General features: G+C 39.2%; 1 protein-coding gene across 6 annotated transcripts in view; it reads left to right on the top strand.

Moving 5' to 3' along the window:
* Positions 1-15,612, top strand: part of TRPC3 (transient receptor potential cation channel subfamily C member 3) — a 73,596-nt gene that overhangs the window by 9,735 nt on the left and 48,249 nt on the right. For all 6 annotated transcript variants that reach the window (XM_034959107.4, XM_003816411.6, XM_034959106.3 and 3 more), the window contains exon 2: positions 9,207-9,978. In XM_034959107.4, the coding sequence (XP_034814998.1) occupies positions 9,207-9,978 (772 nt within the window). The remainder of the gene's footprint in view (positions 1-9,206; positions 9,979-15,612) is intronic.

The raw sequence follows: 15,612 nt of genomic DNA, 5'->3' as shown, positions 1-15,612 counted from the left end.
TAAAATTATGCATGAAGAATTCTGAATATAATGCAGACCAACAGAAACTATCAGGGAATTCATTACTGTGGAGACCTAAATATCTCTCTGGGCTTATAAGTGCTGGAATGTTTATATTTTAAATTTTTATGTGTGTGTGTCAGGGCGGCGGTGGGAATGATGAGAATCTTTAGAAATGAAATCTGCGCTTTCCTCTTTCTTCAGTGAAGCACCTTATCTTGCTGGTTTGGTTGTTACTGTGACAATGTATTATTGAGCTCTATGATGTGTAGGTAGATGCAGGCTGAGAAGTAGGTATGAGATACTTGTGGACTACCTGTGGCCATGTACCCTCTAACTAGACAGTTGAACTGATGGGCTAGCTTTCTCTAGCCTTGCATGCTGGTGTACTTAATGGCTACTGGGGTTCAGAGTGTCCCCACTCCACTTCTTCCCCTCCAAAAAATATATATTAAGAGATGTTCAAAATGTGTGTTTTTGATGATATTATTAAGACTGTTTGTCAGATTCTGTCTCCTCCTTCCAACCACATACACATAAGCCTATTGTGTAAATGTCAGATGTCTCCAGAAGTAGCCACATTGACTGACAGGTGCCTGCTTGCCAGGGAGATTATGGGATTTTTCTATTTTTTGACTTTTCTTCTCTGACTTTCTTGTCTTTTGTCAGTACCTGCTGCTTCCCACCCTCATTACCATTTCCAATTATCACCATCTCCATAGTGTAACTAACATGGTGGCTATTGTCTAACACTTTCCCCCACTTCTGTGCTTTTCTCACTACTTATCTTCTGTGGCTCCATCTGCCCTTCTTGCCCTTCACAAACGGATGCACAGGATCCTGGCTGGTTAGCACAGTCACTTTCTTCAATGTGGTGAACTGCTCCATCCAAACATTTTGGATGTCATTCTCATTAACTCAACTCACATTGATGGTGTTCTTACTTTGCTTGCTTGCTACATGGGTTGAATAGTTGGTTAATCTTTACCTCATTCAATAAAGGATTTGAGGTGACTTCCGTAATAATGCTCATGTATTGCAGCGTGCTAAGGAGCTTGTGATTCAACCCAAACAGCCATGTTAGAAGCTGTTCTTTGTAGAACCAAAATGTTCCGACACATAAGCTCAGCATGCATTTTAATAGTGATACTTGGATTTATAACCCATTGTTCATTTTCTTATTCCCTAGCAGCATCATGATAAAGTAGCCAGGAAGATCTCTGAGCTCTAATCTTCTAGTTCTGTACTCCTCAGTGACCTTAAGGGAGGTAGCATTCTGATGAAGTCTTTAAATCTGCAGAATTAGTATCAATTGCCAAGTATTTTTGAACATATACTACATTGTATTAGGTACAGTAGAGATAATATGTCAAGAATAAAACATAAGATAAGACACAGAAAACATTTATCCTCAATTGAACTGAGGACATGATTGTCACAGGAGACAAAAGGAGACAAAAATCAAGGAGATGAGGTAAAATTAAATGTCTATATTTATGAGTAGACTACCTATATTACAAAAGCTTGGGCTGAAGTGGTCAGGAATGGCTTCAGAAAGGATCAAAAGACCCAACATTTCATACTGAACAGAATCTTGTGGGTCATATCGGCATTGCCCTGTGAAACGTGACCCTCTGTATACAGAAGTGTAATGTAAACTGGACCACTGATGGTAAGAAGGATTTGAATTGGCAAAGAGCAGAAATAACAGTATGTTCAGAGAGGGAAACATAAGAGGAACATCCTGGAGGTAGGTGTAAAAGGGTCAAGAAATCATTCACAACTTGGATGGGCAGCAACGTGTAGCTCCTGTAATCTGCCTGTAACAAAAGTCTGTCTCCTGAGCCTCCCACTTACTGAGTAGGAGAGAAAACATTAAATGCCCAATCTGTGGTTCACATTAGTGTTTTAAATTTTGTTTTGTTTTTGCTTACTACACAGACACTCAACAAGTGAATAGTGCAATCAATAAATTAAGCAATTAAGTCAATTAAGCAATTAAGCAGTTACGTGAATTGACAAGGAGGGAAGGCTTGCTCTACATTTGGCAGGGATTTGGTCAGTTAGGACAATGTCTCCCCACGTCTTGAGCCGGTGTGGAAGGGGCTTTTGCTTTCTGATTCTTGTCCCCCAATCTTCTAAAGGGCTCAGAGTCTCAGTGGCCTGTCTGTCTACCAGCATTCAGCACACTGCAGAAAGAGGCTGGGAGGCTGACCTCTTTTATCTTAGTTCGATACTATAAAGTAAATGTTTATTTGGATAAAGTTGCTCAGGCTCTCGGGAACTACCCTTTCCCCTGCTCTTCTCTGTCACATCTGGCCCTTGGGGGAGGGGAGCTTATGTGTCCCTGGAGGGGGAAAGAGTTAGTGTCCTCTAACTCGTCTGGTCTCTGGGCACTGTTCTATGTCTACTTGAGTGCTGCTTGTCAGCAGAAGTAACTGGATCTTGGCTGACTTTCTTTTGTTAGAAACCCAGATATGCTCCCTCAAGTACTTGGTTTCAGCTCAGCTCCCACTGCTACAAATCCCAGCACCTGCAACATCTTCCATCCAGCTTACAGCACCAGCAATCTGTCCCAAGCCTTAGTGCAGGCTACCTGGCTCTCATAGCAGGATCCACACCACAGAGGAGCTGAGGGTGGCTTGAGAAAGCTCTTTGCTTTTCCCATATCATTCCATTACTTAACCAGTACTTAAGGTACTTCCTCACCTTATTGAATCCACATCTTGACTTTTACTTCCCTTCTGTTATTTATTTGTCCTCCCAGAACAGTAAGCATCACGGCTTTGCTGTCAGAAGTGGGAGAGCTATCTTGTCTGCATAATGAGAGCACTTTATGATCAGGGTCCTTCAGGATGAATTAGAGAAATAAAGGAATTGAGAAAATCTTTTCATTAGACAGTTTCCCTTTTCTCAAATTCTGCTTGCAAAATCCTCAAAATCATTCAGTAAAAATACAAAAATCCCATAATTTTTTGCTTGTAAGAATCTGAACTTCTCCATGATCCTTTTCTTTTCACTCCTGTAAAATGTATCTTCTCGAACTCCCCTTGAACACACCCACCCAACTCTATACTGCACCACCCACCCTCCAGGCAGAGATGTCCTGAGTCAACCAGGGCAAAGATCCTGTATTTGAAAAGGCAAAAAAGAAGAGCACCTTAATATATTTTCAACAAATGTCCTTAATAGTACGGGAGTACCCCTTGACAGTACAGAAATGGCAGAATAATATGTTTACAGGATAGTGAAGAATGAATCTGGGGAACAAGGGAAGGAAGGTTGGCAAGGCAGGGTGGGGTGGGCTGTCACCATCCCTGAAAGTCATACAGACGAGTCTCGACTGATGAAAAGAGCGGTAGGGGTGTTACTGATGGTTTCCTGTTTTGGTTTTTTTTTTTTTAAAGAGAAGTGTGATATGGTGAAAACAGAGTTTATGAACAGCAAGATGCTGGGCATAGTTGTCATGTGTAAAGAGGAGAATCAGGTACAGCCGGAGGCAATGGAAAATAAGAGTCAGACAGATTCCAGGTTGAATCCCAGTTCTTCGTTATTTTACCATTTGTGTTATCTTTGGCAATTTCATTTGAGCTCAGTTTTGTTATCTATGAAACAGAGAAAATTATACCTGCTTCGTGGTATTGTTATGAGAGTTAAATATGATAGTGCATTGAAAACATTACATACATATGAGGTGCTCAGAAAAGTTTAGTTGCCTTCCTTCATGCCATCTCTGCTGGGAAGCTGTTACAACAACCCAGCTATGACTTGATAAAGATCTGGAGGCTGGTGCTGGCAATGAGAATTGGAAGGAAGCATTCAGTACAAGAAACATTCCAAAGCAGAGGCTTTAGAACTTTGTGACTGACATGATCAAAACAGTGAGTCATAGATGACCTTGAAATTTCTAAACCTGAATAATCAGCCTGAGATACAAATGTTAGGAGTGGGAGCTGCTTTAAGGAAGAAGGTGAGTTGGGGCATTTTAGAGTAACCAGGTGATAGACCACAGTACATGTGGGACCTGAGGTCAGGTGAGAGGATGGGATCTAGGAAGAGATTTAGAAACTCAACTAAACAGATATTTATTGATATTTATTTTCTATGGGGCACTGGGTAGAACTCTGTGGATGATGATAAATAAAACATGAATGTACTATCTATGAACGTGTACAGTAGAGGCATATATGAGAGGGTATTTATTAATACTCTGGGTTGTTTTTTTTTTTTTTTAAATAAATTCAGACACTTGAGCCCAGGAGGCAGAAGTTGCAGCGAGCCAAGATCCTCCCACTACACTCCAGCCTGGGTGACAGAGTAAGACTCTGTCTCAAATAACTTAAAACAGGTTGAAAACACATGGAATATAGGATATTTGGTTTTAAATCTGTGTGAGAAATAATTTTAAAAAGGAGAAAGACTGTGCCAGAAATGTGAAATAAGATAGTAATAACAATTGAGCAGTCCCCCTAAGAGAGGGGCAGGGGAGTGAGGGTTATACAGTTTTTATTATTAGATTAAAGGACAAAAACTTATCTGAAGAGAGAGGCTTCTTGATTTGCAATTCTAGGTTGACTTTGGCACTTTAATCCTCATAAAAGGTACAAAGAATACTATGGTGAACAATCTCTTTAACTCTTTAATTGTTTTTGAAAAGATACAATAACCTTTTAAAAATATCACTCCTTCATAAAAGCAAGGTCTTGACATTAAACAGTCACTGCTGAAGGCATTTCTGTAGGCTGCCTACTTGCTGTGCTGTGGTTTAGGTAAATAGCTTCCTGGAGACCAAATTTTAAATAGTTAATAAATTTTAGAGAAACTAAATGAATGTGAGGCTACTTGTCCCTTAGCCTGTGCTGCTCAAACATATTATTTCAACTTCATTTTTGGCAGGACCAGAGTGACAACTGCTTGAAGGCCTCATAGCCAGGGGTCCTTGATCCAGGATGCTTCATTATTTTTATATTGGAGGTTCCCAGTAAGTGTAAAGAACTTTCATTTTAAGGGCGTATTTCAGGGTCCAACCGTGAGAGATTCTGATTTAGTTCATCTGAATGGGGCCCAGAAATCTGATTTCAACAAGCAGTCCAAGTGACCTTGAGGCAGGTGGTACTCAGGTCACACTTGGAGAAACCCTGTTGGAGGTCAGATGAGTTGATAGCAAAGTCAGGAAAAGTGAGGAGTGTTACTTGTATTTTAGCTTCTGAATAGAGCAGAGCAGAGGGTTCCCTATGGCTCCACCACAATATTTCTCAGAAGAGCCTTTCATCTGCTTAAGTGTTTGGACAAATTCTAGGATCCCAAAAAGCATGAAAAAAATGTTTTGCCTTAAAATGTATTGTCAGTGTCTTCATTCAGGCTGCCATGACAAAATATCATAGAATGGGTGGCTTAAAAAAAAGAAACACACAGAAATTTATTTTCTTCCAGTTCTGGAGACTGGAAGTCTGAAATCGGTGCCAGCATGTTCGGTTTCTGGAGAGGTACCTTGTAGGTGGCCACCTTCTCAATGTTTCCTTACATAGGAGGTAGCAGGGTGAGGAGAGCAAGCCCTCTTGTCCTATAAAGGCACTAATCCCATCATCAGAGCCCCATCTTTATGATCCTATGATTTCAAAATAATCTCCCAAAGGCTCTGTCTCCAAATACTATCACATTAAGGGTTAGGGCTTCAACATACGAATTTTGTGGGGACACAATTTGGTCCATAGCAGTTGGATATTACTAGCTATCTGTATTAGTCATGAGGAGCTTAAACATGGCCCTCATAGATCTGCGGGTCAGTGGTACTCCAATGCTTTTACCAGAAAGAAGTCCCTGCAGAATGCACTCTCGCAGTGTTGAATGACCCATTGGATGAAGATCTGAGGGTAGGAAATTCCTGGCAAAATAATTTTAGTGTTAACATTACTAGAGCTAAACATTCTCTCCCATTCACCCACATTCCTTCCTTATTTTTCATGCTAGAAGAGATACATTGTCAAGGCCAGCTGAGATGATGTTTATGCATTGTGGATGATGTGAATATTGACTCGTTCCATCAGTTCAGATTAATGAAATTTATCTTAGTACTATAAGGAAAGTTAACAAAAAGACACTTCCATTTGTGAATTTATCATAAGATGAGTGATATTAAGTCAGCTCTTTTATTTTGAAACAACAGTATAATTTGTTCTAATTGAGATATCTCACTTCTCAGTGTCAGAAGTTTTTAAAGACAAAATAAAAATGACATGTGACTTGTTCTAAAATCAGACATTTCAGTTCAAATATATAGTATGGAGGTATAGCTTTTGAAGGAATAAGAAGTATTAAGAAAAAACGTAAAATACTAAGAAATACAAAGGAAATATTGATGAAAGAATGATGTCCTAATGTTCTCAACCTGGTGTCTTTTGGGAGAAATAGTAGGATTTTTATAAGTGATTTTTCCCTGTAGATAGCAATCATTAAATTAAAAGCCTTTCCACCAAGATGTGACACTTTAATAAGAGTTAATTTTCCCAAAGGTAACCCCTCTGAGTATTGAAATTCTGACATATATACTCCACATATATTTTCTCTCATCAATATATAATATTTTATACAACATGGAATTTCTAGCCATTTGAAGAATATCAGTTCATAGATTAATAATAAAAATATTAACCCAATGAAGTCAGTACCACTAATAGTCATAAAACATACTTATTACTATAATATTTACAAGATTTGTTTAAAATCCTTGTCATAGAGTTTGGTCTTGAAACAAAGTTCTCTTCTATGCAGTTCTTGTCCACCTAAAAGTCATTATTATACCAACACACACACACACACACACACACACCCCACACACATGTCCCCCAACTCAGACTTGCACCCTTCCCTTGTCTCCCACACATACCACACATACACTCTACTCCACACTCTCCCCTACACATCATACCCTACTCATAACAGCCAAACACAGCACATTTATTTCACTTCAGAAAGATTATAATGTAATGGTTTCTAATAAATACATTTTAACATTTTTGTCAACCAAGGAATTAAAAATACAAATTTTAATAAATAAAAATTTAAAACATTAATTTTATGTTTAATAAAGAGATTCACACAGTAGTTAAAACTATTCAAAATATGCAAAAGGGTATAAGTGAAAAGTGAAAAGTGAAAGTCCCCCTTCCTGTATGACTTCTTAGTCCCAGTCCAGATATAACTTCAAAATCTTCATGTGTTGATTTCTAGAAATTGCTACAAACACATATGTGTATATAAAACAAATATGTTTATTTAATTTTTAAAAGTTGATCACTTGACACTAGTTGAGCCATTAGAATTGGGTGCCAGTCACAGCACTGTGTCCTTGCATAAGTCAACAAGCCTCTCTGGGGACCCCTTTAGTTGCCATACCTCTATAGAGTCAGGCTTGCCCGGCCACATTTGCCTTAGTCCCTATCTGGGAGAAGCCAGTGGCTTCTGTGCTCCTCTCTCTGTTTGGGGCCCTCAGAGCTGAAAACAGAATGGACACTGGTAGGTGCCTCTGATTCCTCTTGCCAGGGAAGCTTCCCAATTTAGTCATCCACCCCAGGCACCCAGGGAGGCCAGTGTCCTCTCTAGTTAATTTTCAACTCCTGACTCCACGAATACAGTTTTTTCAATGGTAGGAGGTATTTCTGGGATATATATTCTAGAAATAAAGCATTTTCTTTTCTAGCCGTTCACTTTTAACTTTGACTTATTTGCTTCAAAAGTCAGTAATGTGGAAGCTTTATCTGGTACTTTTTGGTACAATTCATCCCACCAAAAATCACAGATTTTTAAAAGGAAGTTATCTTGAACGTTGGAACTGGGTAAGGTAAGATACAGATTTATACAATATTTGTGCAACATTTTAATAGCCACCAAAATATTGTACAGATTATTGAAAGATTATAGATAGTCACGATGTTAAAAGTGTTTATTTAGCATTGTTTTTCAGAGACTCTGAATTTCTGAAAAAGCTTTTTATTCATGAGGAAAATCTGAGAACTTCATAAAATTCGATTTTATACCTGACGTGAGGATGCACAAGGAAATGAAATTATTTACCTAACATCACAGAAATTAAGATGTGAACTCAAATCACTGTTCACATCAATTGACATAACTTTGATAATGCAGCTAAATAAATCTCAACTAATGTGGTTGTGTTAGGATTTCAGTGCGCATTGATCTGGATGTACAATTAGTGCCCTGTTGCTTTACTCAAAGTAATTCTAGTGATTTTTAAACCATAATCAAACCTTGTCGTTTCAGTTCCAAGAGGCAAATATATAATACTAGTAATTAAATAATTCTTATTACAAAGGCATGGTTGTTTTCAATAAAATCAATCTAGGTTGATGCTCAAATTTTATAATTGCTAAATCTTGTCTGCATCTTTGAAAAGATAAATCCTATAACTTGGGGATGGGTGAATCCCCTTAAGAGAAACGCATAAGGTGGAGGGTGTGGGGGCAAGTGGCATGTGCCGGTAGTCCTAGCTACTTGGGAGGCTGAGGTGGAGGATTGCTTGATCCTAAGGGTTCAGGGCTGCACCTGTGATCTTGCCACTGCACTCTAGCTTGGGCCACAGAGACCCTGTCTCTAAAAAAGTATTTAAATAAACAAAAATTTTAAAATAAAGAGAAAAAGATGAAACTAAGATCCTGCAACATGATACTTGGCCTAAATCCTGTGCTTTTGTAGGGGGCTGAGGGTCAATGATTTTATTTAGTTAAAAGGATGCAATGACTTGGCAGGAGTGTTTTGGCCTCATTCTTTAAAAAATTAACTTCTCTTAGTCTTCAAGCCTAGTACTTGAATGTCAAGTACCTGCAAGCCTCAATGTCCAAGACTTTTAAGAGCGGAAGGTACGATGAGTTCCATCTTTACTAGGGTCACAAGGAAGGCATGGGTATATAGAAATTTTTATTATTATTCCATCTGAATATCATTTTCTAGAGAATAGGAGCTTTTGTTCTGAAGGGCTACCGGCTTCCTTCTGGGATCTAGCAGCCAGGGTTAGATCACAGGTGTCACTTTCAGGCGAGTAGTTAGCAACGGTATCGCTAGCAACTGAGCCGACCCCTGCAGCCAGAGGTTTGCAGTGGGTAGTGTGTATTCCAGAAAGGGCCCTGACATGTGAAAGGAAGGAATATGCCCTAATATTCTACAGTTGTTTTATCGTTGCTACTGATTAGGTCCATGGAGGGAAGCCCATCCCTGAGACGCATGACAGTGATGCGGGAGAAGGGCCGGCGCCAGGCTGTCAGGGGCCCGGCCTTCATGTTCAATGACCGCGGCACCAGCCTCACCGCCGAGGAGGAGCGCTTCCTCGACGCCGCCGAGTACGGCAACATCCCAGTGGTGCGCAAGATGCTGGAGGAGTCCAAGACGCTGAACGTCAACTGCGTGGACTACATGGGCCAGAACGCGCTGCAGCTGGCTGTGGGCAACGAGCACCTGGAGGTGACCGAGCTGCTGCTCAAGAAGGAGAACCTGGCGCGCATTGGCGACGCCCTGCTGCTCGCCATCAGCAAGGGCTACGTGCGCATCGTAGAGGCCATCCTCAACCACCCTGGCTTCGCGGCCAGCAAGCGTCTCACTCTGAGCCCCTGTGAGCAGGAGCTGCAGGACGACGACTTCTACGCTTACGACGAGGACGGCACGCGCTTCTCGCCGGACATCACCCCCATCATCCTGGCGGCGCACTGCCAGAAATACGAAGTGGTGCACATGCTGCTGATGAAGGGTGCCAGGATCGAGCGGCCGCACGACTATTTCTGCAAGTGCGGGGACTGCATGGAGAAGCAGAGGCACGACTCCTTCAGCCACTCACGCTCGAGGATCAATGCCTACAAGGGGCTGGCCAGCCCGGCTTACCTCTCATTGTCCAGCGAGGACCCGGTGCTTACGGCCCTAGAGCTCAGCAACGAGCTGGCCAAGCTGGCCAACATAGAGAAGGAGTTCAAGGTAAGCTTTGCGCTCTACCCCGGCTGCTCTGTGTGCTCACCCAACTTCCCCGCTGCTGCCTGGCCCGCTCTGCCACTGTTCGCTCCACATTCGGTTTTGCCCAGTGAATGTGAAATCACGAGGGACTGAGAACGTCATTCAGACCTCATCTAATGTTTTCTTTCTCCCTCTCAATGATGGTGCTGTGACAAATTCGCTTTGGGGATCCAGTATTCTGGATCAGAGAGCTATAATTATGGTGCCGCTCTGTGTTGGGTAAGCATTAAATAAAACTCAAGATTTCTCCCCTTTTTGCTAAAAGGAGGGTTTGGGTGTGACTTTTTGTCTTCCAAATCCTTCCTCCTGTTTTGTAGTTAGTTGTATGGTAGCACATAAGTAATATGTTTGCTTTATTTCCCCTGAGGGAGTGTACCGTGTCTGGATGTCCTGCAATACTAGGTCTGTGGTGGACTGGACGGAGCAAGCTCCTATTCCATCTCCACGATAGTGTTAGTTTTGAATGCACTGTTCATTGGCCCAAGCATTTGTGTATCCCTTTAGAATCAAAAGTCAAAAGACCAATAAAAAATACTATTAAAGTCACTTCACTGATATGACAAAATGCCTCTCCCTGAATTCCACAAATGTATATTCAGAGTGGTGAGCCGTAGATGTCAGTTCAATCTAGAAATATGAGGACAGCAAAGTGATTTGCTTTAAGAGATTTTTTTAATAAGTGAACTTTTTTTCTGGATATTATTTTCAATCAAGCAGTATTATTTATTTGTATAAAAATTATATATTAATGACAGATCATTTTATTTTTTAATCAGTTGCTACCTCCTCCTATGCGTTTTGATTGGTTCTGGCTACTAAATCTGGGTATTTCATAGTTCTGATCAATATTATTTAGACTGTTTTTGGCAGCTTCTTGTCTCCCATTTCCCATCTAAAAAGACGATTGTAGACATCAATTCCTTGAATTATTTTCTAGATGCTAAGTTAATCTTTTTAGTTTAGTGTTATGGTGTCAGATCACAGAAAAAGTGATTATTCTTTCACATCTGAATATGGTTTTTATAGTTACTGAGATTTACACAAATGCAACTAGCAATATAATTCAGGATACAGAAAATATACTTTGCCCCGGTGTTGCAAGAAAATGGTGGGAAAGTGGTCCCATCCCTTTTCCATACACACAAAATTCCCTGGATATCCATCAATGCTCATTTTGTCTCAGTAGAGATCTGGACTTACTGTAATTTTGTTAACCCATTAAAATATTTTTCTGATGTAAAAGCTACACACATTTATTGTAAGCATTTTCCAAAAAAGGGAAAATACAAAGAAGAAAGTAAGTCTTACCTTATATCTAATCCCTTTGAAGAGATTCATTATGTGGTATTTGAAAAGATTTATTTACTTGGACCCAAAATGTTTTTTTTTTGTTTTTTTTTTTTTTTTTAGATCTCAGAGCAAGTTGAAAACTCCAAATTCCGTTTAGAGACAGTAGAAAAGCATTTAGGTAAAGCACTTGTAAATATCACTTTGTTGTTTTGAAACAGTAATTAAAACATAATTCTAAACATTTATTTGCCACTATTTCAAATGCCACACAAATCTTGTTTTTACACATTTTTCTTGATATATACTGAAAGTCTGCAAGAGATTCTATAAAAGGGAATATTTTCTAAGGTCGTGTTTTAATAATTTACTAAAGATGGTGATGTTTGCAATTCCACCCAGAGTCGTCAGCTCAGTGCAACCATGGTAAGAGAGTTTGTTATTCATAGTTTTACCCTGAAGCTGGCTAAGTCCATATTGGTAATGCTTAGAATCTCCTTTATTCTGACTTAAAGGGTCACCTCTGATAACCTTTCAGGGGTGGGGAAATATCACAAATAAAGAGGCAAAAAGAGAGAAAACACAGTTGAATTCTAGAGAACATCCATAAAGCTGCCAAATATCTATAAGGTTAAGCAAAAATCATCTAAATCTCCCAGTTCTTTTTTCTAGATTATATGGAAAGTGCTTGTGTAGCAAGATAGCCCTCTCTGAGCCAAAATTAGGACAGTTCTTTAGAAATTATAGTCTCCAAGGACTTCATGTCTCTCTCCCCTAACTCAATGTGCCTTTTCTTTCTCATTTTTACCTGTCCTTGTTATTCCTTTCTTATCTGCCTTTCTTTCACCTTTCTCCCCTCTTATCCCATGTTCATGTCCGTCTGTCAGGGCTTTAGACAGACAGAGAAAATAGTGCTTTCATAGCACTGACCCAGAGACTCTGAGCTCTGAAAGGGCAGCAAAAGTGAAGCTCATTTCTGAGACAAGCAGGTAACCTAATTTGCCCTATTCCATGGTGTTGCTATATTCTTCCCATGGGGACTTTGAGCTCAAAGTATTAGCCTTGAAATTAAAAAAAAAAAATTGTTTCCTAGTGAAAAAGAGGTGATTTTTTTCCTTTTAAGACACCTATATTTATTTTATCTTATCAGTGGCCTGTAACATCTAGTATCTCACCCCCGAAATTGCCATTATTTAGATGCTTCAGAGAAGATTCTCAGCCACTCTGCAGTTTTCACATTTCTTTGAGGAATACAGTAGGTATGGTGTTTAAAACATGTGAAGGTCAATACCCTAAGAGGTCAAATATTCTAGGATACAGATTTAGATAAATTAATGGAGGATAGCTCGGTGACAGGTTATTAAAGAAATATTTTGGATGTGCAAATGCTGTTTGAAGCTATTCTGAGAAACAGAATATTGGAAAGATAGACTCTTGGTCTAATCCTCCAAAATGTCAGTGGCAAGGAAGCCAGTCATTTATTAAGCTGTGAGGACGCAAATTGAAATTTTCTAGTTCTGACTGAGTCAATGACGCACCTTTTTTGTAAAAATAAAGAAGTGGGGAGAGGCGTTTGCTTCCCTGTGCCTCAGTTTTCCTCTCCTTAAAGTAAAAAAACAATTTCACCTTATATCACACTACAGCTGTAAGGAAGAAAAAAAATGAATATAATCCAAAAGCAAGGTGACATTTTATAGCAGGAAAATACTCTAGGAATCATCTTTCATTTGTAAAAGAGAAAACAAAGGCTGTAGGCAACATTTCATATGTTAAGCCTAGATTTGAGTGTCTTGAGTCCCAGTCGTAGGTATTATATCTAATATAATGTACCTGGTAATATTGAAGCACTTCTTAGCACCTAATTTGTACCAAACACATTCTAAGCATTTAATCCTCATAGTACCAATATTGGGTAGGATTATTCATGTCAGAGAGGTAAAGTGAATTCCACAATATCACACAGCTAGTAGGTGGTAAAGCAGTATTTGAACCCAGGAAGTCTGGCTTCAGACTCTATGCTTTTAATCAGTATGATAACTTGCCTCTTTTGTTATTAGGGAGAGAGCCTGATAGAACCAAGCCTGTTAAGAGTTGAATTTCAGTTTTCCTCTTCAGGATAAAAAAGGATTAGAATGGTAATTAAACATATACATTAAAAGGAGTGTGCAGAACCTGTAGATAGATTGTGATGAAGACTGAACTTCATTGTTCTTCCTCTGGCTTGAGCAGATCCTTAGGGTTTTAAGTTCTGCTCTATAAGGTGTGCAGTAGGTCCACCAGCTAACTGTGGAGGGCTGTGGTAATAGATGAGCAGTATATTAAAGACCATTATGCAAAACTAACTTAAGATAAACTTATTAGAAAATGTAGACCAGACAAATGGTCTGATCTGTGAAGTAACATGGTGGAATTAACAGTCAATGCGGCCTCAAGGTGGAACTAACAGTCAATGTGAACTTTACATAGATGGTTGCTTTTGCAGCTGAAGAGAGGCTGTTCTTAGCTGGAGTTCTCCATCTTTCCCACGGAACTCTGCATAGGTTTAAAAAATGGTATCCAATGACTATAACAAAAGAAATCACCATTATCTCCAGCTCTGATTATTTTCTGCACTCTGGCAACAGACTTCTTCAAGTGGGAAATGTTTAAATTGTTATAAAAACAAATAGTGCTGTCCTTGCAACATGTTTGATTATCAGTTTTTTTGATCTTTATTGATCTTTCAGTGGATGTGAAAAAAGCTTTCCTTAAAACTAAACAGTTTATAGACTATAATTTTATAGGTAATGAGTCATTATTTAGGTATTACTACAGATGTGGGTACTAAGTGTTCTTCAAAGCACGGAAAGTAGCCTCTTTTTATTTCTGATCAGTGGAGAAATGACCACCCTATGTTGTACCAAATCTTACAGAACAGTCTGAACTGAATAATAACATGAGGAAATTTCATCTAAAAAAATTATATTAAAAGGGAAGCTTTATATGGAAACAGGCATGGATTTAATACTTCTTCTGGATGCTATAATAAAATGTTTCATTAGTCTTTCAGGAATGGAAAGCAGATGGATATTTAACTGACACTCTGCACAGAAACCAGAGACTGAACATTTTATTAATTTTATCAGTTGCATGGTACCAACTTGAATGGAAACTAAAGATTGAAGTTTTATTCATTTTATCTGTTCCCTTACGAAGGGAAAAGGATTAACTGTAACTGTTCTTTATCTGAATTTCTCATATCTGAAATGGAAACTATTCTAATCTGTGTAGCCTTTAAACAGTCTCTCTTCTTCTTGTTTATTTTAGCTGATGACGTGGTTTTGCTCATCAAATCACGTTAATTATTTAAAGGAAAAAAATTGAAATTTTTCACATGTCTTTTTTAAAGTATGATTTTTGGAAGCCCAGTAATTCTGCTGAGCCAAATATTACTTAGTAATATGGACACATACAGTGTCTCAGGACATGTTACAATGGGGAATTCTGTTTTCCTCAAGCGTTTCACATTAGATTATTATCTGGTTACCTTTCCTAATAGGCTAGAATTTTAGTGAAAGTCATAAAAGTAGAACTGGGGTCTCCAAAAATGAGATACTTTCTCAGGAGATGGTCATTGACACCTTCATTAGAACAAATGGACTAGAAATAAAGCTCCATTCAGAAGGCAACAAGGAATGCTACCAACTGACTTCCTTATGGCAGTCCATGGCAGTGTATAAATATGCAAATGAAATTAAAGATTCACGGATTATTTTTAGCAAGGTGTTAGTTCCAGTGGCCTGGAAATTTTTCTCTCAGGTACTGAATTCTGTAACCCTTGAGAATTCAGTTACATACAGTGATGTATTTCTCTTCTTCTAGTTCTGCAGGGCACAATAATATGCCCTTCAGACAAACAAACAAACAAAAAACCCTCTGTATACAGGTGGGTATCCATCTACCTCTCTACATTCGCTATAAACCAGTTATTCTCAAACATAACATGTATCAGAATCATCTGAAGGGTGTGTGAAAACACACAGAGATTGCTGGGCCCTTCCTCAGTTTCTAAATCAGGACATGTGGGCTGGGGTCTGAGAATTTGCATTTCTAACACATGCCCAGGTGCTGCTGATGCTGCTGGTCTGAGGACTACACTTTGAGAAGCAGTGTCTCCAGTAAGGCAAGGGATAATGAACTGGACAAGTTATTTTTCACTGTCAACCTAAATAACAGAGAGAGAGGTTCTCTAAAAGAAAATGAGGCCGGGTGCGGTGACTCAAGCCTGTAATCCCAGCACTTTGGGAGGCCCAGGTGGGTGGATCATTTGAG

The sequence above is a fragment of the Pan paniscus genome, chromosome 3, assembly GCF_029289425.2.
Source record: "Pan paniscus chromosome 3, NHGRI_mPanPan1-v2.0_pri, whole genome shotgun sequence".
Classification (NCBI taxonomy): Eukaryota; Metazoa; Chordata; class Mammalia; order Primates; family Hominidae; genus Pan; species Pan paniscus.
This window is presented reverse-complemented; position numbering and strand designations above follow the sequence as displayed.